Below are 24547 nucleotides of genomic sequence, written 5' to 3'. Positions count from 1 at the left end.
AGTTACGTTTCATGCAGCAAATTTTCATCTTTATTTCATTTTATGATGCATGCTATGTCGCTTTAATGTAACAGAAAAGAGTTATGTATGCAAGCAAATTCCCCCTTTTAAAAATCCTCACACAATTTTCAGTGTTTAAATAAAGATGGTTCATAAAGCCACTATATGAATTATGACAATAATATTCATTGCTGTATCTGAGTGTCCTTTTCGATTAACAGATATGAACTTTAAGCCTACGGTGGATTTCTGGTATGATCCGTTCAACTGGAACATCACCTCTCAGGGTGCATTTCCACGCATTCCATCACGAAAGAACAAAGCAGTGCCTCATTCTTTTCAAGTACCATGCAAAATCGATACTGTTCACTTTCCTCAAGGGTCTTCTTTTCGAACCTACCTAGACTTTGCATATACTACTACTATTGCCAGTCTCCAGATCAATAATATTGTGAGTATTTACTTTTGTCTGAAGTGGAACTTAGGCTTTTTGTATTTATGTTGTGAATATTTTATGTTTATTTTACCTTGTGAATATGGTTTTTTATTTATCTTGTGATGTGGAATTTAGTGCTTTTATATTTAGCTTGTGAATTTTTATATTCATTCAGTTACAAGTGGCCTAAATTTAATGAATATTTAAAAATAAAGACCAAAATTCTGTGAAGTGAATTCGAATATTGGATATATTATTGTATTTTCTATCACCAAGGAATGCAGATAAATTCGATTCCTTGGCCGCTTTTATCCACAAATAACCGACAGAGAATAAACAACCTTCGGAATGAAAATCATAACAGCTCTCTGAGAATCAAACAATAGCATGTGTAAATATACTACTTATCACATTAAGTGACAAAAGTTACACACCATTTACCTTTAGCAGCAAAGACATATACTACTTGAAAATTGCTAAGATAAGCGCCCCAGTTCAGAATTTATTTCTGCCAAAAAAAGAAGTCTTAGATTGGTTTAGAGTTTGATTGAAACTCAGTTTATTTTGAGTGATCACACCTAGTTCATTAAAACGTTTTAATGAACTTCTTGAACTTCTTGTATCTTGAATAAAACAAAAGTTTTAATCAAAATCTAAGGCTTTCTATGGTTGTATTTTTGCCTAATTTTAAATACATTACATTTTTTTTTTTTTTTTTTTATAGCAAAATAACCCAAAATGTTTCGTAACTTGAATTTTGTTCATACACTGCTAAATTAATAAGAAAAATAAGTAAAAATAAATGAGAATAGTTAAAAAATTTGATATTTGCTACATGTATCGCTTTAATAATCACCAAAAAACTGAATATTAAGTTAAAATTTTCATGCAATTAGAATAATTCATATTCTATAATTGAAACCTCTCTGGTAAATTTAGCAGCTGAGGCAAATTTGCAATTTTAGCCCTCTGTAAATATTATTTTCATCACTTTCATATTAGTATTTAATTTACAACACTAATTTTGCTCTACATATCATTTATTATGTAGCAGATAACGCATTCCTTTCACCTTCAGCATGGCTTTGGTTCTGATAATCGTAAACGTACTTTTAAAAACCAAAATATTTTTTCGCTGATAGTTTAGTGATGGTTCAGATTTTACCTAATCAACGGTATGATTATTGGCGTAAACACTGCGGACGAAAATGTCGGGGAGAAAACAAAGCAAGAGGAAACTTTGTTACACAAAACACTACAGAATTGAGGAGGGACAAAAAAAGTACAGTACACACTATCTAATGTGATCGCCTTTAATATTATCAGTCGAATAACTGTTAAGGATTTGTCGAGGTCCCACCCCCGTATGCTAAATTCGTCGCACACTAAAAACATGAGCAATACATCGTCTATTGTAATCAGTTTGGTGTATTTAATTATGGCAAAGCACACTAGAGCTATCTGCCTAAGAGAAGGGATGCCTTCGTGGAGGACTTTCTAAGGGAAACTGGCTCGTATACATGTTACACATGGGCAAAACGCCCATGCAGCCAGCCCGTTCGCGGGATTCGAACCTCGGACCGTACTACCAGCCTATTTTAATCAGAAAATCGACAATTATGATCAAATTGTTATATAACAAATTTTTAAACTAGAGTTGCCAAATGAAAGATAAATTTTACAAATAGAGTTAAACTAGATCAGCAGTTTTTGACCTTTTTAATGGTCAGTATCCCTTAGAACAGTGATGACGAACCTATGGCACGCGTGCCACAGTCGGCACGCAGAGCCTCATCAGCCGGCACACGCCTTAAAATGTTACTTCCTCAACCAATAATCACAATAAAATGATACTATGTAATTTAAATAAGTAATTTGGTACTATATAATTTAAATAAGTGTTTTAGTCTGTTCTTGAACGTTTCACTAACTTACTTATCGCATAATGCCACTGGCATAGGGCCTAAACCTAAATACAAGATTTTCATATATCGCCATAGAAATGGTATGCATTTTTATTGACCAAATTAAGGTATTTCAATTGTTTGTGCCAATCATATTACTTGTTATATGGCACAGAATACGGCCAAAGTTGAAGCACTTATGTTTGCTAAACGAATTCAAATTTATTGCAGACTGCCGGTGAGTTTCAACACTTTCATTGTTAAATAAATTCCAGTTTTCAGATCTAAGCATTTTGAGGTAACTTATGAATAGTTCTAATTTAATATCTTAAACGGAATGGCACTCGGCCATTCCATTTTGGGCACGAAGCCCCAAAAAGGTTAACCACTGCCCTGGAATCTGAAAATAAGTTCTCGCACCCCTTAAAACTGTCTGTATATTTTTTATTTAAGAAAAAAACATTTGTTGCAGCTGTTTATTTACAATATATGTCAATATAACATAAAAAGCAATATTCAAATTTTAATAGCTAGGTTGTTGTTATTTATTCACAATAATTCTATTGGAACAAGGATCTATTTTTCAAAACTTCTAATCCCATTTCACAATGGTTAATGCTCCTCACAAAGGTATACCAGGCTGAATCAGCTGGTGATTTCTCTATTGGCGAGAAAGGGAAAGCGCTGCCAGTTTTGGCGCGTTTATCGTAGACACTGGCTGAATGTCTGCTGTTTTTTAAAGACTGATTTTATAAACGCGAGGGATTCCACGCATATAAACTTTTCGGGTTCAAAATGTATTTAAGGGTGCCCCTTGGCGATAATTGGCGCTTTTTGGCCGTACAAGAAATTGATCAGTATAAACATGATAAATCATGTAGACATGACATCGTCTTGAGAAAATATTATTTATCATATATAAAAGTCTATTATTGATATTATATTGTCTATTATAGTATTGATGAGATTAAATTCTTTTGAAGTGTTGAATTCATGAAATGATTTTGACCTGGCCTTTGAAATTTATCATTACAGGCAGATTTATTTGATTGCTATGCATGTAGTTTCAATGTCAATATTCTGGAAATCATTTTGACCAAGAAACGGTAGTGGGAACCATACATAAACAACTCATCACTTTTCAACAATAGTGATTATAAAATAATCAAACAAATTAGAAGTAATGTCAGCGATATTCAAACACATGTTACGTATATCTTTGGCAAACATTCGGATTTTAACTTGCGTTTCTAAATTATTATTCTCAAATTATCATTCATTTTTTAATAAAACTCAATATGCTAACGATTTTCGGGTGAATCCTAGTATCCGGTGCACACGGGATTTGGCTACTTTTGGCGACTTTATGATGAGTAATAAAAACGGGACATATACGATGAGTAGTAAACGGGTCATTCAAAGAATATATATAGTTATACATAGTATATACTTAGTATATAGTGTATAGTATATACATAGATGTTGTTTGGGTATGTATATAGTGTATATTTAGACGTTGTTTGGGTCATTTTTGGTGTTGGCGATAATTTTCAAAATCGCGCCAAGGCTGCACCGTATACTATTATTTTACCCGATTTTCATATTACATTAATTTCCACAATTAGCACAGGAAAACAAAATCTACGTATTAAATTAGAAGCGAAATCGAAACATCGGCAATGGCTTTGTTTGACGACTGGCACATTAACCCTAGAACGATTTAGTTATAGCTATTATGACAGAAATTAGCACATACTTAGGTTATTGTACACAAGAATTTCACTTTACTTGCACATCATAAACATTTGAGAAGATATAAACTGTAAATGAAGGAGTAAATAATATTATACTTACTGCAGGTTCAGTTGCTCAATTATCTCTTCGGCAATTATTTACCCAAAGTTTTCCTTTTTCTTCAATTTTAAGAAATGTTACCAATATATGATCTTTCCGTGACTGATTTGAGCAATTAATAGCTGCACATCCGCCCATTTTACATAAAGCACAAGAAACTGTTGCACCGCTCACTGTACAGCCGCCTATAACTTTCCCACTTTGGACAGCTATTGGCGGATGGTTCAGCCTGGCATATAGGAGAATTAACAAAGGTAGGTGGTGACAAATGGTAAAGGTGTCTCTAGTGCTGCTTCTGCCAACTGTGAATAAGCTTCTAACTATTTACACCAGAACTGTTTAGGTAGAAAAAATTCCATTTCCATACCCGCATTAGCTCGTATTTCGATAAGATCTTTTAGAAAATCGTTGTCATCCATGGAATTTGTATAAAAAAATGGATTGAGTATCCATCTATTAATTTTGCTATAATTTCCACAATTATAAAAATTTCCACAATTATAAAATCCACAATTATTAAATTAATTTCCACAATTATAAAATCCCGTGGAAAAGTATCCATCAAGTGGTTCACTCAATTTCCGGAGATGTATTATTATTTCTGATATAATTATTATTTTTGTTTTCCAAAATGACTGAAGCCAGCAAAGAAGTTTGCTAAATTCCCATGTTCAACTCGACGTTTCCAAAGCTTTAGTTTTTCAATAAATGAAGCCATTTGTTCACTAGCTGTTATTATTTCTTGCCAAATCCTTGGATTGAAGTGCTTACTTCATTCATGGGTTTAAATATAGTGCGTCCGTAAAGTCCTGGTGCACTTTTGATCTGTCACAGAAGAGCAACAAAACAAGATAGAAATGTGAAATCTTCACCAAACAAAAGAAAAACTCGACAGGTTTTCGTAGTATGATATGTAAGCGTGTGCGCACACAGGTGATGACGCAAAACTGCGAAGCAACAGATCAGCCCATCCAGGCCCACGCCATTTGAGATGTGGACCGTACAGAGGAAAGTTCAGTGTGTTCTGTGACTTGCCACATTCGAATCCGTGACCAAAGTGCAACGTAAAATTTCATCGCGTGTACAACAAACAGCCACCTCACAGGAATAACATTAATCGGTGGGATAAGCAGTTGAAGGATACCGACAGTTTGTTGGACAAACTCCGTTTAGACAGGCCATCGGTCAGTGACAAGTCTGTAGAGGCTATATGGAAGAGTTACCTAAGAAGCCCTTACAAACTGCATCTGTTGCATGCTATCAAACCAACGGATAGACCCAAAGGATTCGCGTTTGCTAGTCTGTAGAGGCTATATGGAAGAGTTACCTAAGAAGCCCTTACAAACTGCATCTGTTGCATGCTATCAAACCAACGGATAGACCCAAAGGATTCGCGTTTGCTACAGATATGCATCATGAGTTGACAATGATAACCGATTTCTGCAAACCATTTTGTTTAGCGATGAGGCGACATTTTATGTCAGTGGACATGTGTTCGTCGCCATAGCATCCGAATATGGGCTGCTGAAAATCCTCATGCCTACTTAGAGTACGAACCTAACAGCCCTAAAGTGAATGTGTGGTGTGGCCTGATGCATGATAAAGTGATAGGACCATTTTTGTTTTGCGGAATAGACTGTGACGGCATGGATGAAGCCCGCATCGAACTGCACTGAATAGGTATAAAACCTTAAGAGGTTTTCTTTTGTTTGGGGAAGATTTCCCATTTCTATCTTATTTTGTTGCTTTCCTGTGACCTATCAAAAGTGCATCATGGCTTTACGGACGCACTGTAAATCTGCTAAGGAGGTTAGCCGAAGCAATGCGTCTCTATTTCCAAAAGCGTTCCCTTAATCATTATTTGGGTTGATAAGAAACTGTATAATTTCTTCGCGCAATTCAGAAACGCTGTTCAGCATGCGGCTCTTAGAGAGCCACCGTATTTCCGTATGATAAAGAAACAGAATATGAATAACACTGATTTCTTCTCACAAATCAAGAAAAATACGATGATTAAGCGCTCGTCCTCGGATTTTCTTAGCTACATTCACCGCTGCAGTTAGATTTTGTCTCAAAATCTCTGAGAAAGTTTTCGATGCAAGTGCATGACGATGACGATTATTGTAACTTAGGGCATTTTTTTCTTCATATATGAAATAAATCCAGAATTTTTGCCTAGCATTTCAGGGGTACCTATAAGTGCAAATTGAACCTATAATACTGATGGGTATCTGGTGTTTTAAAAAAATTAATGGGATTAAAACAATCAATGTCTTTTATCATCGAATGAAACGGTTCACAAAATAGAAAATCTTCTAGTATTACATTTTCTTTAAAGTATCTCGAAAATTCTAATAAATGACTGTAATTATTACAACAGTTGACTCATCCAGTTGGATGCTTATTTTTAGAGGGATAGTTTTGACATCTTCTGCTATTTGCAAAAAAAATATCTGCAATGCGCGGTCGAATCACATTATTCAAAAGCGGAATTTGTTTAATTTTCTTTTGTGCTTCAGAACCGAATAAAAGTTTGGCAATTTCAAGTGCACATCGTTTTACAAGTTCTTTAGCTTGTATGGCTCTTTTTTTCTTAGCACATAGATACGCTACTTGATAAGAAGCTTCTAGCTAAAGGCGTTTCAACTGTTGCAATGTTAAATTTTTAATATTATCACTGGCATCAAATCGTGCTTTCTTAGATTTCAAGATGTTGAGACTATCCTGCAGGTTTCACCACCATGCTGATTATTGGAATGTTCTAAAAACTCTGAGGGTTTAAGAATGGAGTTGGATAATATTTTGCAACATAAAATACATTATGGTCATTTGCGTACCATCATTTCCTGTTGTACAAGTGAATCCATAAGCGACACAATCGTCTTTCCATTGAAGTTTTTTTCGACAAAAAGAGGGTTACTAAAATTTAAAAAAATAAAGTAATTGATATAAATTTTTATCGATTTGTAAATTTATTTAATTTCCATAAATACTACATAACATTAATCAATTAAATTACTATTACAAACCTCGTTTATATTCTTATTTAAGGTATGCGAAACCTCTCAAACAGTTTCTGTACAAGTGACATTAACTGCATGTACTGACGAGTGATGACAAGCCCGATATGCTGAGCAAGGAGGTTAGAATAAATGGAATAATTCTCCTCCTTATGTTCTGTGTAATGAATATGAAGCCATCAAACGTCACGTTATGACATGTTCTGTGTAATGAATATGAAGCCATCAAACGTCACGTTATGACGTCACGACTTATCATCACCGCTGCCATAGGTTGGTTTTGTTCGCATTGTAATCGGTGCTGTTTGTAACATGCACGGTCGCAGCGGTTTTTTTTTAAATTTTTTTCGCACGCCTGGAAATGCTCTCTCACCCTCTTCAGGGATGCACGCACCCCAGGTTAAGAACCACTGAAATAAATCATAAAATTGTCAAGTGATAGAGAAATGTCGCCGAGTGAGGGGTTAAGTCGCCAAACAGCTTAGTTTCGATTTCATTCAACCATCTAAAATTAGGCAAAAAAGCAACCTTATTTTGACGTAGATTTTGAATAACTCTGCCGATTTTGTGGTAGATCAGACATAAGTCTCATTCTTCGAGAGCAAATAATGTTGTGAAAAACAACTGAACTACTGTAAACATTACTGCTAACTAAAGTTTCTTTTTTGCTTAATTTAAAATTCTACATTGGCATGCTCTGTTGGAATGAGGGATACCTTACGAATACTAAGATTAAATACGGTATCGGTCAGATTTTCAGAAAAGTTACGAACAGCTCATAAATGAACTGCTGCATTTATGATATTATGAAGAGTCTATAAACAAACATCCTTATTTCCTAATGAAAATGTTTTGAAAGATGAGTTTATGTTTACTATCTATTTTATATTAAAATAGTTAAACTCCATTGCTGTTTTGAAGGATATTTTCTCTCAGCGTTTATCAAAATAACTGTTGACAAACGCGATCAAATTAAGGGACGCCCACTATAGAAAATATCGTGGTCAAAGATCGTCAAGAAAAATAAAGCTGTTCAAAACCTTTGCATAAAACAATGGTCGTTAAAATATTGTGAGGGAAAAAAAAATCTACAAATCATCGTATGATGAACATCGCAGACATCAGTTTCCAGTTTAATGTCATGCAGTTACTAATCTTTCTTTTCCTAACCTTTTTTAATACTATATTTTTCATGAAAAACTGATAATATTACATAAAATAATGGCGTTTGATAGTTAAGTACATAAGTATAAAATTTTGCATATTTTCAGATTTTGAATGATTCAGTTTCCTTCAAATATGTTTTATTAAAAAGTGTTTTAGTTAATTCAAAAATGTGAAATATTGAGGTAAAATTATTCCTTATTTTTCTTGAGCTCTAAAATCATTGCGCAAATGAACATTTAAAACTTTTGAAGTTTGAAAACATATGCTAGTTTGTAGATGCTTCATTTTTACCACGATACTTTGTAAGATGCTGTTTTAAAACTGCAAACCTTTTGAACAGTTTTCTCTTTTATGAAGCTGTTTTAGAGCTGTGTTTGCTTCCTTCTTGCTTTATTTTCTCACATGATATTTTATACGACGACGTTTTCCTCTTGCGTTGTTTTCGCCGCTACGTTTTTGTACGCGGTATTTTCCCCTGATACTTCGTGGTCTTCAGAATTGTTAAATACATATTTTGGAAGACAAAATATGCTATTAATTTTTCTTAATTTAGGATTATAATCAAGAAGATCTGGTAGCCCTCCAGAACAGCCATATAGGTAAACTGTTGTTTCCCGACAATCCTAAAATTGAAATTAAACCCTTCGACTGCACAGATGAGACAGGATGCGCATGTGGAAATGATTCCCCATCCGTAAGTATAAAATTTAGACTTCTGTAACAGTCATGTATACAGTCAGCATTTAAATATCCTATAATCGGCCAAAAGCATCTGGAATTTCAGAAGAATTATCAGAATGCTTTAAAGGCGAGTATCACGTCACCCCATAGCAGTAATGCACTGACTGCATATTCTTTAATAAGGTTTTGAAGAGTTAAAAAACTGCGTTAAAAAGCCACTATAACTAAATTTTAAAGTTTTGCAGTAAAATTTTGATTAAATAAATATATATCGTGTGCTTTATAAAACAATCATTTCAATACATTTTGCTTTTTTATAAATTAGTCATTTCTCTCATTTTAAAATCTTTCAAATTTTGAGGATTGCTGAACAAGTTTTGCCATTCTCATTCTGTGAAAATCCAATGCACTTGGCAAACGTAACCAACGATAAATAATTGCTGTTGACCATAAATCAGCATTTGACAATATTCTTATAAAAAAAAACTCTTTCTTAAAAGTACTTAAATTTGATGCAGACCGTATATAGGATTAAATTTTGCTACAATATGTTACAAAAATTCTATAAGTAGATTGTTCTTTAAATTGTAAAACAGATTGTTCAACATTTTACTTCAAATTTTAGGCAACAGAATATTTTACAGCATCAGACTATAATTGTAAATTTTTTTTTGTTAAGGGCCTTTTAAAAAGAAAATAAATATAGAAAATGAAAATAATTGAATCTTATTTAAATTAAAAAAGATTTTGTGAAAACTATGTAAATTTTATTATCCTTCAGGAGCAAAGAAATCTGCAAGCCTAGAAAGCAGTGGGTGCAACGGTCGTATTTATACTCCACAGTATGAGTATAAATATGTTAGTTAAGCGCACTGCTTTCCAGGCTTGCAGATTTCTTTGCTCCTGTTGAAGCGGGACCTGTTCCTGTTTACCCTCGAAATCAATTCAGCAATCTTGACTTAAATGTACTCCAAAGCTAAGATAGTTATGTTTCTAATTTTATAAAATAAAAGTTTATGCTTTTTTACTTTTCAAACAAAGATTTTGACAAATATTGAATCTAGAAGAAAAAAAAAAGAAAAAAAAAAAAAAAAAACCACTCTGGCAAACAAGGAAGCTAAATTAGAACTTTACCTTTTGTACTTACAATCTGAAATGTTTCTCAAATCTGTAATTGCACTGAGAGCAAAACTAACAATATTCCTTTAATAACTTCTAAAATTCTCTCTTTAATGCTTATTTCATTAAATTAATGTCGGTGTACTTCGGAAGATAGATTTTTCTTCGGAAAAATATGATGTTCTCACAGCAGGTAACTTGTACTATATTTGCCTTTGACTATTAAATCTAAATCATCCGATACACCCACCTGACGGTAAATCGCCAGACGAATTTTGTTGATTTTGCTATGGTGATAAAATTCGGAGAATAGAACGTCTGTGGGGTCATCTTAAACAGATTGGTTTGTTTTATGTGATTACGGCAAAGCCTCGAGGGCTACCTGCCTAAAGGGAGGGATGCCTTCGTGTAGAGCTTTCTATGGGAAACTGGCTCATATACACGTTACGCATGGAAAAACAAGGAATGCGCTCATGCAGCCAGCCCATTTGCGGGATTCGATTCTAGGACCAAATTACCGGTGCTCAGAGCGACTTTAACGTTCGGCCACTAGTGGGAAATCTTAAACAGATAATTGCATAGATATATGAGAGGAACAAGACCAGCGATGCTGCCTCAGCACTTTGCTCTAGTGTGATGGCGATTTGTCAAAAACAAGGGCAAATTTCTATCCATGTTGAGAGACATAGTATAGGAGAGTATTTCTTTGTATGGAAAATAAAGATGACTATGTGTTCATCAGGGTTCTATCAGTGTTGTTTTATATTTGATTAGAGTAGTGAAATTATGACTATTGACAAATGTGAAGCTGGATTGTTTCAACTGACAGAAGCCAAATAGAATCGCTTCAACTGCTTTTTTAATGTCTTTAAAGTACAATGACGACCATTGAGGGACATGATAGCTCCTCTACAGGGTCACATGAATGCATTCTTCTGATAATGTTGCATAATTTAAAATAATAATCTGGAAATGTAATAAAAGTATGCATAATGTTTTGTATTTATGCACTGCTGCTGTTATTTACCACTGTAATATCATCGCTTTCTTTGGGTTCGATCATAATTCACGGGCGGTTGCTTATCTGTTGCGAGAATACCAAAAATATTACTATATGCTTAATAAAATGAAATTTGCACTGTATTCTTTTAAAGTATGACGAAAACAATTGAAATAATATCAAAGAAAAATTGAATTCTAGAGAGTCCTTGAAGTTTAAATCAGCGTTTCCCTTACTTTGGATTAGTATTTTAAGAATATTGCTAGTAATAAATGATTGCATTTTACATTATTACCAGATATAGTATTGATATTTTTCGTGCTAAAGCTATAGATATAACATGTACATTAATTATAAGGTGTTATTTGAAAGTTTTTCGTGCTGATCCCATAGTTATTACCAACAATCTGCACTTTCGAAGTTCCTTGTCCTTCACTAGAGTGTTCCGACCCAATCACACCTATCGGTCATTGCTGTCCTGTCTGTGGTAAGAATTTTCTTCTTCACTGTTTCTTTTTCCTTTTTATTACTATTATTGTTATGAAGCATAATTTTTTATGCTTCATAACAATAACTTATGTATCACTGTCTAACTTATTCAACAATCTTGTTATTTACAAAGTGTATGTAACCTGATACTGAAAATATGCTTCAAAATACTTCACACGAAATACGACTGTATCCCTTCCCATGCTAAGTAAATAGTCTTTCTAATTTCTAAACCCGAAATGATAAGAGTTTGATTTATTTGGTTTAAAATTTAAATCTTAAGCATGTTTATGAAATTTAAGGCAATTGACTTATCAGTACTGTCTTTTATACTTTCAAATAAAACAAATTTAAATCTTAAGCAGTCAAAATATGTATCAAAACCACCTTTTTCTTGAAATAATAAACCAGTAGGTCATTATCATAGGGTTTATCATATCAAGTATTGTTTTTAAGAGACACTTGAAGAGCACTCATGTGGCTTATCATAATTAATTGCTATCTTTTCATTAGGATATTTAAGGAAAATCCTCATGTAGTTTGTGTACTTGATTTCTGCCTCCCTATTACAAACGTATTGAAAACTGTTCAATAGTGATACCTACATAAGGAAACAAAAGTTTTTTTTTGCAAACCCAGTGCCAGTATGCGGATGAAATTTTCTTGAATTCAAACTAAAAAATTTTGTTGATAAACTTCCCGTTGAAAGACGATTTGAAAAGAAAAGAATTGAACTATACACTTTCCCTCTCATCTTTTGTAATGAATAAATACACTGAAGTGACAAAAGTCATGGGATAGCAATATGCAAATATACAGATAACAGTAGTATCGCGTAGAAAATGTATAAATGCGAAGTGCTTTGGCAGGGCTTTCATTTGGGTTCAAGTTATTCATGTGAAGAGGCTTTGACGTGATTATGGCCGCACGATGAGAATTAACAGATTTTGAACGCGGAATGGTAGTTGGAGCTAGACGCATGGGTCATTCCATTTCGGATATCGTTAGGGAATTCAACATTCCAAGATCTACAGTGTCAAGAGTGTGCCGAAAATATCTAATTTCAGGCATTACATCCCACCATTGACAGCGCAGTGGCCGACCACCTGCACTTAACGACCGAGACCAGCGACGTCTGCGTAGAGTTGTCAATGTTCACAGACAAGCAACACTGCGTCAAATGACTGCAGGAATCAATGTGGGACGTACGAGGGACGTGTCCGATAGGACAGTGCGGCGAAATTTGTCTTCCTTGGGCTATGCCAGCAGAAGACCGACTCGAGTGCCTTTACTGACAGCACGACATCGCCTGCAGCGATTTTTCTGGGCTCGTGAGCATATCGGTTGGTCCCTAAATGAATAGAAAACCGTGGCTTGGTCAGATGAGTCACGATATCAGTTGGTAAGAGCTGATGGTAGGGTTCGAGTGCGGCGCAGACCCCACGAAGCCATGGACCCAAGTTGTTAACAAGGCACTGTTCAAGCTGGTGGTAGTTCCATAATGGTCTGGGCTGTTTTTACATGGCATGGACTCGGTCCTCTGGTGCAACTGAACCGATCATTGACTGGAAATGGATACCTTCAGCTACTTGGAGATCACTTACAACCATTCATAGACTTCACGTACTCAAACAACGATGGGATTTTTATGGATGACAATGCGCCACGTCATCGGGCCACAATTGTTTGCGATTGGTTAGAAGAACATTCTGGACAATTCCAGCGAATGATCTGGCCACCTAGATCGCCCGACATGAATCCCATCGAACATTTATGGGACATCATCGAGAGGTCAGTTCGTGCCCAAAACCCTGCACAGTCAACACTCTCACAATTATGGACGTCTATAGAGGCAGCATGGCTCAATATTCCTGCAGGGGACTTCCAACACTTGTTGAGACCATGCCACGTCGAGTTGCTGCACTTCGCCGGGCAAAAGGAGGACCGACAAAATATTAGGAGGTATCTCATGACTTTTGTCACTTCAGTGTATAAGAAAGAAAATATTTTAATTGAAGTTTTCCATTTTATGTAAAATAATACATTACGCTTATTTTCATTCTTCACCGAAAATCGTTTTTTCTTTCTGTTAAAAATAAAAATTAATCTTAAAGATATTTTTCTTTCACTTTGTTTAGAATTTGTAGGTACAAAAATCCATCAATTCGTATTCTTATTTATTTGCAGAATAAGGTCTTATCTTTTTCTTTAAAATTAAGAATAAAACTAATCTTCAATACATTGCACTAATTTGAACACATTTTGCAGCTGCTCAAATTATGTTCAAATACAAGTCAAATTTCAAAATGGAACGACTTCTACAGCTTCATCAAAGCTATTTAGAGAAAGTAAGTAAAAATATAATTCACATTTTTTAAAAAATATAACAAGAAAGCTGAAACTATCATAAAGACTATAAAAATTATATATTAGACACTGTTTAATGTGATCGCGGTTTATGTTATCATGCGTATAGTATTATCGAATTGCCAAAGTCTTCCCCGTTTATGTACGAAAACATGGAAAATGCCTCGCTTATTCTGATCAACAATGCGGTTAATATTACCAAAGTCTTTTTGAATAATTTTTCAAACTGAAGCAAGGCTGCCAAGTAAAGGAAAGTAGCCAAATATGGTCAAAATAAATTGTAAGAGTTAAGAAAAATGTTAAAATGTAAGGGATTATGTCGCCAATCAGCTTGATTTTAATTTTAGTCAACCATTTAAAATTAGGAAAAACAGGAGCCTTAATTTGGCTTAGAATTTAAATAACTATCTATTTTGAGGGTGATCAGACTCAGCTCCGTTTTTACGTTTTCTTTTTCATGCTCCTTTAAAAGAGGGGGGGGAGGAGAAGAGAGGAGGAAAAAACAATTCCTCTGAAGAACTACTACAACAAACATCGGTTGCTTTTCTTTTTGCTTAGTTTTAAATTTGCATGTTTCCTTCCCGTGAAAGAGGGATACTCTCCAAGTATTAATATTAGGGGTACAGCATCGGCCAAATAATTTCCAGCAATGTATGAACAGTTCATAAATGAATTATTGTGTTGAAATCATTATGAACAGTTAATAAACAAATTTTTGCATTTTACTAATTAAAACTGTGTAAAAGTACGTATTTATACGTTTCTTGCATAGTTCATATTTTGCTTGTTCATAGGTTAATTAGAACTAAAAATAAGTTATGAGCAATTTTCTGTAACGGAATAAACCGGAAGTTCCAATATTCTGGACCGGAAGTGAAATAGACATACCTATTTAGAAACCTTATTTATCATCAAGATTTTGTAAATTATAAACCTTCGTACTAAATTTAGATATTTTGTAATACATTTTAAGAATCTGACGATAGATTTTCCCTTTAATTTTGTATTTAGTTTGGCGCAGACGGTATTCAACGTTGAGTGGATGTGTTGCTGCTTTGTCGATTAGCGTTGACAAAGTGCTTGATTTGAAAGCTATGTCACATTTTTGTAACAAAAAAACAAAATGGAATGCAATCTTCAGCACGACATATGTAAAGCGTAACATAATTGTTCTGCAAATTATGAAGAAGCAGCTTCGGGTATGGAGGCAGTTGGTGCTTTCCGCTTTTTGAATGATCTATTAAATTACGAAAGCTGAAGTACACGGATTATTTTGAGGATGGGGATTCTACGGGGTTTTTAATTGTGAAAGATATATATGGTAAAGATTCGGTCAAAAGACTGGAATGCATTGGACATGTACAGAAAAGGGTTGGTAGTAGACTACCAAAAGTAAAAACTCCATCCTGGATTGAAAGGAAAAGGTAAATTGACTGATCCAGCCTTACACGCAGTCCTGCATGTGTATCATGTAATTTATAAGGCAAAGCAAGCTATTTGAGCATGGAAAGATGCCTTTGTTAAGAGGTCTGGAGCTTTTTAAACTTTAATTACTGTATGATATATGTTTTTTTAGTATATCAGATTATGCTCATATCACATTTCATTAACATCTGTCAATCAGTTCAGATGAACGACTAAAATGTGAAACGTTTCTTAATTTTAGACACCAATGCAGAAGAAGAGAGTGAGTTCTTAACAACAAACAAAAAAAAAAAAAAAAAAAAAAAAAAAAAAAAAAAAAAAAAAACTGAAATGTTTCAGATTTTAAATTACGTCCAAAGGGGCGTTTTTTTAACGTTTTGAGTGTTACCTTTATTTATTAAATATCATGTTCTTTGCACTTAAACCATAAAATTCAGTTCAAGAGCAATATCGCAAAATAATGTTAAATTAAGCATATCTTTAGAATTTCCGATATACACAGTCTCGCGAGCTGGAGATAAAAGTATTTTTTTTTTTTCTATATAACGTTGCCATTTCTCGCTTTTAAAGCATTGAGTTTGTAAATCAAAAATTCGTTAAAGTTTTACAAAATATAAAATCTATAATAAAACAAATTCCAAATTTGGGATTTCAGATGCCCATATTCGCAGTAGGATTTCGTCATTCAAAATTCGATGGCTCTATGTACCATTGTTTTATCACAATGCGAGAAATAGACAATCATTTATGCAGATTTTTCATTATTTAATGTCTTCAAATATAATGCAGGACTCTAACATTTTGTGGCAACAGTTTGAAAAGTGAACCGACGTTTATGAGTCCGACGCAAAATCGCAAAACGAAAACAATAATCCTTCAGGGACAAAGCCCCTTTGGACTAAAAAGCTTTTAGAATTTATCCAACAATTGATAAAATATATAACTTTAATCAAAAGACTTTAGTAAAGGAATAAAAACGGGCAAGATAAGTTTAGATTAGTTTCTGAATACATGAAATACTGTATTATAAATTTAGATACTATCATAGAAATTGATATTAATGAAACAAAAGATACGATAAGAAATATATAGAATTTATTTTATGGGAGCTAAAACAATGCTTAGTCTAATGTATATGTTAGCAGAGGATCTGATTATGGCAAAGCACGCTAAGCTATTTGTCTTAAGAGAGAAATGCCTTCGTGGAGGACGTTTGAATGAAAACTCGCTCCTATCTACTTTATATATGAGGAAAACGACGAAAACACCCATGCAACCAGCTCGTTCTCCTATTGTCGAACTCAGATTGAGCTACCAGTGTTCAGAGATTTTCCTGCTTAACCGCTGGTGGGCCCATATTAGCAAAGGACTTGTCAATGAAGCTATCGGATTTATAATAAAAATAAAATGGTCGGCAAGATCGAATATATAAAATGGATATACAGTCAATACATAGACTTTGGTGAAGTCGCCTTACACATTACTGAGTTCAAATCAAATATGCTGCTAAATACAGTTATGGTTCTGTTGAAAAAGTTATTTCTTATAATTTTATCATGAGCTATACAGATACAAGAAAGGTGTTCGTTGTTTATGTGTTAATTTATATAAGGAAAATCTGCTTGCAGAAGGTCAAGGTTATGTTGATGTAAGTGGAATTAAGGCGCTGGAAGAAATTATAATTGAGAAGTTGGTGGAAAGGAAAAGAATAAACTCCAAGATAGTCTAACATCAAATATTTATAGCAGATAATATACATGAACTGTAGTGCAAAGTTAAAAATAATACATTTTACCATAATGATGTGCATAACAGCAGAATAGTTTAGCAATAATGGAGTGAATATTCATTGAGATTATTTATATAATATTATTTATATATATTTATATAATATTTATATAATGAGATTATTTTATATAATATTTTCTTATTGAATAAGCTGATTGATGATATGTAAATAAAATAAAAATAAAATAAAATCTAAAAAATAAAAAAAAAGTTTTTATGAAATATGCTTTTATTTAATAAAAGTAAAACAACTTATGACCTAAGAAGAAAAATAGCTGATCATACATTTTAAGTTGTTTAAAAAAGTTTAAGTTGTTGAGAAAAGTTGTTTATGACTGTTGATCTGTTTTTGACTGAAATAATTATTTTTATAAAATTTACCTACAATTTTCTTCTCACGAATAAAAGCGTGCATAGCCTAAGTAACGAAATCTAGCAGTCGAGTTATTTTGTCAAATGTAGTATAAGCCATCGTCTTTACGAACTTGATATAAATTTCTCAATTTTTCTATCTTCTTAAATGCAGTTTTTTACATAAGAATTTAAACCCGATTTAATTGAAAATTATTATTTGATTAAACTTCATATTTCTAATGTATCCGTTTTGTCTTGAATACTTAAAATTTTATATGATGCCTTTGTCAGTAAGTACACATGCTCAAACTGAGTTCTATCAGAATGTTCTCAAGTCAACAGAATGCAAACATGCTTAAACTTTTACACGTCAATGTTCCATAAATGGAAATAGATTTTGTAATTTTATAAAAAATACAGTTTTATTCATATTGCTTAGTAAAAATTATTACATAGAAAGAAAATATGGATTTATTTTTAACAGCAATATAATGTTGCTAAAATAAGTAGTATCTTGATAAAAAAAATCATCATTTTACCTTTTTTCTTACTTCTTTCCGAGCAAAATTCAAAAATTGATATAAAAATTAATTCAACAAATGTTTTTATAAATCAATGAGAGTAAATAAAAAGGATGATTTTATGGATAGGCAGTAAGTTATTATAGAAAGATGATAATTATTTTTTACTACGAGCTAAGAAGTATGAATGTTCCAGAGAGGGAACATTGGTGTGTAAAGGTATATTTTTAACACGATAAAGCTACTTCGATTACACGGAGAAAGATTTTACATATGTGAAAATTTTCAGAAAGTATCGAGAAAAGTTGTTTATGACTATTGATTTGTTTTTGACTCTCGTATTTCCCCATCCTCCTCTCCCTCATACATTTCCATAAGGATTTGAAGTGGGTTACTCACAGTTACTAGAGAAAAGCATGTGGCGTTTCTTGACAGACTAGAGGTTGTTTATAACTCAGTTCTAAAGGCGTATATATAGTATGGATTGAAATTATGTGATTAGATATTTCCATTTTTTTCCGGTTGTTTGCATTTTTCGTCAGTTCGTAAGCATACGTTATGCTGATGTCTCATTCAGAACTACGAGTATTTCAGACTGTTGAAGAGGCATTGGAATATTTTAATATATTATCAGATGATGAAGAATGTATTGATATTTGTCAAACTGCCTCCAGTAAAAAGTGGGTGTTTGACGAAGTATGAATGTTCCAGAGAGGGAACATTGGTGTGTAAAGGTATATTTTTAACACGATAAAGCTACTTCGATTACACGGAGAAAGATTTTACATATGTGAAAATTTTCAGAAAGTATCGAGAAAAGTTGTTTATGACTATTGATTTGTTTTTGACTCTCGTATTTCCCCATCCTCCTCTCCCTCATACATTTCCATAAGGATTTGAAGTGGGTTACTCACAGTTACTAGAGAAAAGCATGTGGCGTTTCTTGACAGACTAGAGGTTGTTTATAACTCAGTTCTAAAGGCGTATATATAGTATGGATTGAAATTATGTGATTAGATATTTCCATTTTTTTCCGGTTGTTTGCATTTTTCGTCAGTTCGTAAGCATACGTTATGCTGATGTCTCATTCAGAACTACGAGTATTTCAGACTGTTGAAGAGGCATTGGAATATTTTAATATATTATCAGATGATGAAGAATGTATTGATATTTGTCAAACTGCCTCCAGTAAAAAGTGGGTGTTTGACAGATGAGAAAGATGTAAATTAAGATACTCCGAGCCTGTTCTGCCAGAAAAATCGAAATTTCTAATAACTTAGTTGATGATGAAATATCTCATGAAATCTCATTTGATCCTCAAGAACCTTCATCTTCAAAGGGAAGGCCGAATTTGAAGCGAAAACTGAAGTCGAATGAGAAAAACATTGAACATCGGTGGGAAAAAATTTTAATTTTAGCAAAACTCTAAAAACTAGCAGCATTGAAAATACTTGCGAAGTGTTTCCTGAACTAGTTACTTTATCTCCAGTTGAGATTTTTCACATGTTCATAACTAAAGAACATTTGCTGCATTAGAATATTTGCTGCCTATAGCAAATATGACAAGACCTTTCAGGACGCAATGCAGGAAGTAGTTGTAGATGAAAACTATACAGAACAGTTTTCTGGTTTACTGTTGTTTAGCGGGTATCACCAAGTACCCGGAGAAGATTTATACTGGAGAACTCAAGAAGATCTATCTGTCCCAGTTGTTCCTTCTGTAATGCCCAGAAACAGATTTAGAAAAATGAAAAAAAATTCGTATTATAGATAACCACGTTGGCATTAGGAGATAAAATGGGGAAGTTTCCCTCTTTCATGAAGAACTGGAAGCAATTTTTCAGCAGTTCGGCATTTTCCGTTCTAAACCGAGTATAGATGAATCAATGGTCTCCTTTTACACACATCATTATGCTAAAATATTAACATAAATTGCTAACAATTATTATAAAATTCTTTTATAAATTCCTTCTTATCAACTATGTAACTTTGTTTTAATTTATCGGGAAAGCTTTTCTCCCGTGGAAGTTCCATCTCTTTTCCTCTTCTCCTAAGAAACTTTGGTTGAGTAGCTTTGCGATTCTAAGCGTGTAGCCTGCCTTTTTTTCCGCTTAATATATGTTATTTCCGAATGACATTTAGAAATTCACTTACTAATACTGAAAAATTGTGGACAAAAATACCGTTTTGAATTTAAATGTTGTTAATCAAGTTTTATAAAATCATGTAAAAAAAGTTTCCCGCGAATGTTTCATTTATGGAACTTGTTATAAATCATTAAAAAAGTGTTTTAATTCTTTTGTCTTTTTCATAATTCTTGTATTTGAGTTTTAAATTGATTTTTCACCACAAAATGTATATGTTACCTTCGCATCATAATGAGGCGTTTAAAAGGTTAAATTTTGAAAGGATGAAGGCTAGTGAAATTACTTTGGAGACGTTCAGAGTACACCAAACCAACTGTTAAACATAATTGTAGTACGAAATTATTGTTATTATCAGTCTCCCTTTAGGTTTTTTTATTCCTGATATAAAATTGTACATGAATTTTTGTAAAGTGAATTATTTTATCTCTTGTTTGCAATAAACATATGAGATATTTCCCTCTTCTTTTAGTTCATTAATTTATTTAAATAAATGTTGATTTCCTAAACTTTTCTTTATATTTTAATAATTTTTTCTAGGAAGAATTCCATACGGTAGAGAGTTTTACTGCCAAAACTTATGATGGTGAAATCCAGACTGTTCTAATCGACGTCACCGAAAAGAAAGGTTTGGCTAATAAAGCAGCGCAAAGCATATATGATGCAGTGACGGCAGGTTATTGTCTTTGTTACTAGTGTTCAAGTATACAGAATACTACTCTTTTACTTTTCCAAGTAAAATATCTCTAAAAATTGCAATCGAATCTCTATATTTCGAATTTCATAGGAAGAAAAATAGACGGGTTGGATAAAAAGTAGTGACCCTCAACAGTTCTGTAAAGACTACTTAAAAGAAAAATTAAGACGTCGAATAGTTTGGAAAAGACTTTTACAAATACGCTTTTATTTTGGTATATGCCTTTATCTTCTTAGATACGCCTTTATCTTGGTATATGCCTTTATCTTCTTAGATACGCCTTTATCTTGGTATATGCCTTTATCTTCTTAGGTAAGCTTTTATCTTGGTATATGCCTTTATCTTCTTAGATACGCTTTTATCTTGAATTATTAGAGGAATGGCTTACAGATTGGAGAATTTCAAATAATGTTAGCAAATCAAATACGATTTTATTTCGCAAAGGTCATTCACTCAATTTACAATTTACGTTCACTTTAATTGAAGAAGAAATACACTGCTGGCCATTAAAATGAGGAAAACAAATACAAAAAAGATATTTATTGTGCGTAAACAGTATGGCCTGAAGACAAAATGATTAAATTTATAAGCAGTTTAGGGGTTTATACAGGTGCGAAATTAGTAGAAACAGCTTGCCATCCCTAGCAGCTAGCAGAGCTGGATTTAGACCTGATAAAGTTCTAAGCTATTTGAGATATGGGGCCCTTTAAAAGTATGTTATTCTATATTTTAATACTATATTTTAATTTGGGGGGGGCTTAAGCTATAGTTTGTGTAGCTTATACGTAAATCCTGCATTGCGGGCTAGTCTCTCAGCAACCCATGACCAGATGTTTTCAGTAGGTGACAGATCTGGAGAAGGTGCAGGCCAGGGCAGCAGTCGAATACTCTGTGTATCGAGGAAGGTCAGGACACGACGTGCAACATATAATCTTGCATTATTTTGTTAGAAGATGGCGTTTGGCAGGCCTCGAAGATGGGCACAGCAACTGGACGTAAGATGTCAGAAATGTACCAATCTGCTTTCAAATCACCTTCGATTCGAACTAGAGATGTGCGTGTCGTGTACCCAATGACTTCCCAAGCCATCACACCAGGTGCAGGGCCTCTGTGTCGATATCGAATGCAAGCAGGTGACGTGCGGTCTCCTTGGAGCCTCTAGCTGCAACCCTCCTAGCCGATAATAATAGGCCTCATGGTTAACACAGCACATCCGTCGCAGACAAACAAAAATACAGTTAAAAGATAACAACAAAAGATTAAAACACAGATTAAACAGATTAACACAGATTGTGTATCTTTAAAAATACACTTACACAATACAAAATAAGGAAAATCGTAAGCATAATCGGTTAGAAAACAAAAAATAGTAAGACGGCACATAACTTACTCACCCAACGCATAAACTCGTAAACAAAAGTTAAACTAAAATATTTAATGTCCTATTCCTATGATAGTCTTGTTTTCATTCACAATCCTCATAATTTCTGTTGCATAGCTATTCAAGAATTTTCTTTTTTCATTGACATTCTGTTCATTTATTTTTCCAAATCTTGTCCTCACACTCTCTGTCAGTTTACATTCTTTCACAAAATATGTATTGTAAAGTACCGCAGTGCCTCTCTAATTGCAACCACTTCAGCTTGATACACTGATTTACTTCCTCTAATAGTATTTCTATATTATAAATTTCGACTCCGTAATAAAAATATAACAAAAGCACAACCAGTTCCACCTTCATATCCGGATCCATCAGTGTATATATCAATCATGTTAGTAGTCATATAATCTTTATGCCACACCTGTATCCAGCTTTGTCGTTTGGCACACCGTGTCTCCATTTCTCTCTATGCTGCATTGTCAAGGGAACCGAAGTAACGGTCGCCGTGCTGGTAGTCCACGCTGCTGCAAGCGTCAATGCAACAACCGGCAGAGAACTTTTACTTTCATATCAGAACTTTCCAGATCATTAATATCTACCAACCGTTCAATTACATTTTCCCTAACAGCTCATGGTCCATTTACAGATTACCTTAATACAAGATTTGGACTTCACCATACAAATTTCTGTGGGAATGAAGGCACAATAGATCATTATCTCTTTCACTGCAACCTCACCAAAGATTATCACCTTAAAGCATACCATTTAACTTCTGCTCAGTTATGGTTTCAACGTCATTAAAAAGTAATATTCTAAGAAATCAACTTCAAAATATAATAAATTATATTTCCGCAAACATCGATGATCTTAAAGGAATTTGAAATAATATTATCTATGTTCATTTACCTTACTTAATACGCCATTCATTTTACGACCCCATTTTAATTACTTCTTAAAAATACTTTTCCATTTCACTCAAGACCATCCTTAGTTAAGTACATCTTCAGGATCTCCCAAGTTCAATCAAGAATTTAAGAATATTTTCTAACTCTATCTCCTTAATATTTAATCTTGACTATATAAATCAAGTCTCAACTCAAGATTATTATTCAAGACTTTTACTCAAGAATTACTCCCTATCAAGAACTTCCAAGAACGTTTTGTGCAAGTCATCCTAATTCATTCAAAAATTATTTCTCATCAACTTTTATTCAAGTACTAGTCTTCACTCTCCATTCAAGAACTCTCTAATCAAAAACTATACTCTTATTTTAAACTCTTTACAAAATTTATATCTCTAGCCCCCGCTATTCTCATACATTATGCAGATCACTTTCAAAATTTGTAATAATCTTAAGTATTTACTTACGTATTTATATTTCATTTTCTTACATATTTATTTAGGTATTATGTATTTATACATTTAATTTTTAAAAAATTTTTATTATATAATTCTCAAAATTCTAATACTATATTGACTTCATATATAACAACATTGTATTTAAGCATTAATCTAATTATAAATTTTTAATTTATATTTATTTAGTGTATATATTTATTTCTTGATATCTATTTTTTATTATGTAATTATCAAAATTCTAAAACTTAGAAGAATTTTATATATAATAACACAGTTGGTAGATAATTCCATCAGTGAGCATAAAAGCTGAATGTCTTAAAGGCGGTGCAGCTGTTCATCTGATGGTAAATAAATAAACGTCGATGCACTGTACGAGCGTTTACTAGGCGTGCTGCAAACATGCCCATTTCTTGATTAATAGTCCGTGGTGTAGTTGTACGGTTCAATTCAAAATCACGAACCCAAGAAATGCACACATATCCATCTAAATTGTTCATACAATTTTTGTAGCAATCAGCTACTATGCATAATACTATACGAATAATCCATACAATTTTTGTAGCAATCAGCATAATTTTAAGGGAGCATTTTCCATCTTTCCCATCAAGAAAAATGCAAATTCTTTTGATAGACATCCCACTGCTTAGTATTACACGTGACTCTTGCTACCTGCTTTCGGGTAAAGGAGGCCGCTCCTCGGAAATTCAAAATAATGTATATATACTAAAAATACTGTCCTTATTTAGATAAGATCCCTTATAATCCTTTAGTGCAATTGCCTACCATGTCTATTATCTTTTCACAAATATTGCTGAAAAGCATTGTATATCATCAGCATGT

The 24547-nt window shown here is 33.3% G+C and overlaps 1 protein-coding gene across 3 annotated transcripts in view; it reads left to right on the top strand.

Annotated features, from left to right (window-relative positions):
- Amnionless (amnion associated transmembrane protein) overlaps positions 1-24547 on the top strand; it is a 98408-nt gene that overhangs the window by 54725 nt on the left and 19136 nt on the right. For all 3 annotated transcript variants that reach the window (XM_085814995.1, XM_085814994.1, XM_035371929.2), the window contains exons 4-8: positions 222-451; positions 8935-9075; positions 11575-11668; positions 13939-14018; positions 20810-20945. In XM_085814995.1, the coding sequence (XP_085671121.1) occupies positions 222-451; positions 8935-9075; positions 11575-11668; positions 13939-14018; positions 20810-20945 (681 nt within the window). The remainder of the gene's footprint in view (positions 1-221; positions 452-8934; positions 9076-11574; positions 11669-13938; positions 14019-20809; positions 20946-24547) is intronic.

Source organism: Stegodyphus dumicola, chromosome 4 (assembly GCF_044657685.1).
Source record: "Stegodyphus dumicola isolate Sdum_Otavi_A_Nest chromosome 4, ASM4465768v1".
Classification (NCBI taxonomy): Eukaryota; Metazoa; Arthropoda; class Arachnida; order Araneae; family Eresidae; genus Stegodyphus; species Stegodyphus dumicola.
This window is presented reverse-complemented; position numbering and strand designations above follow the sequence as displayed.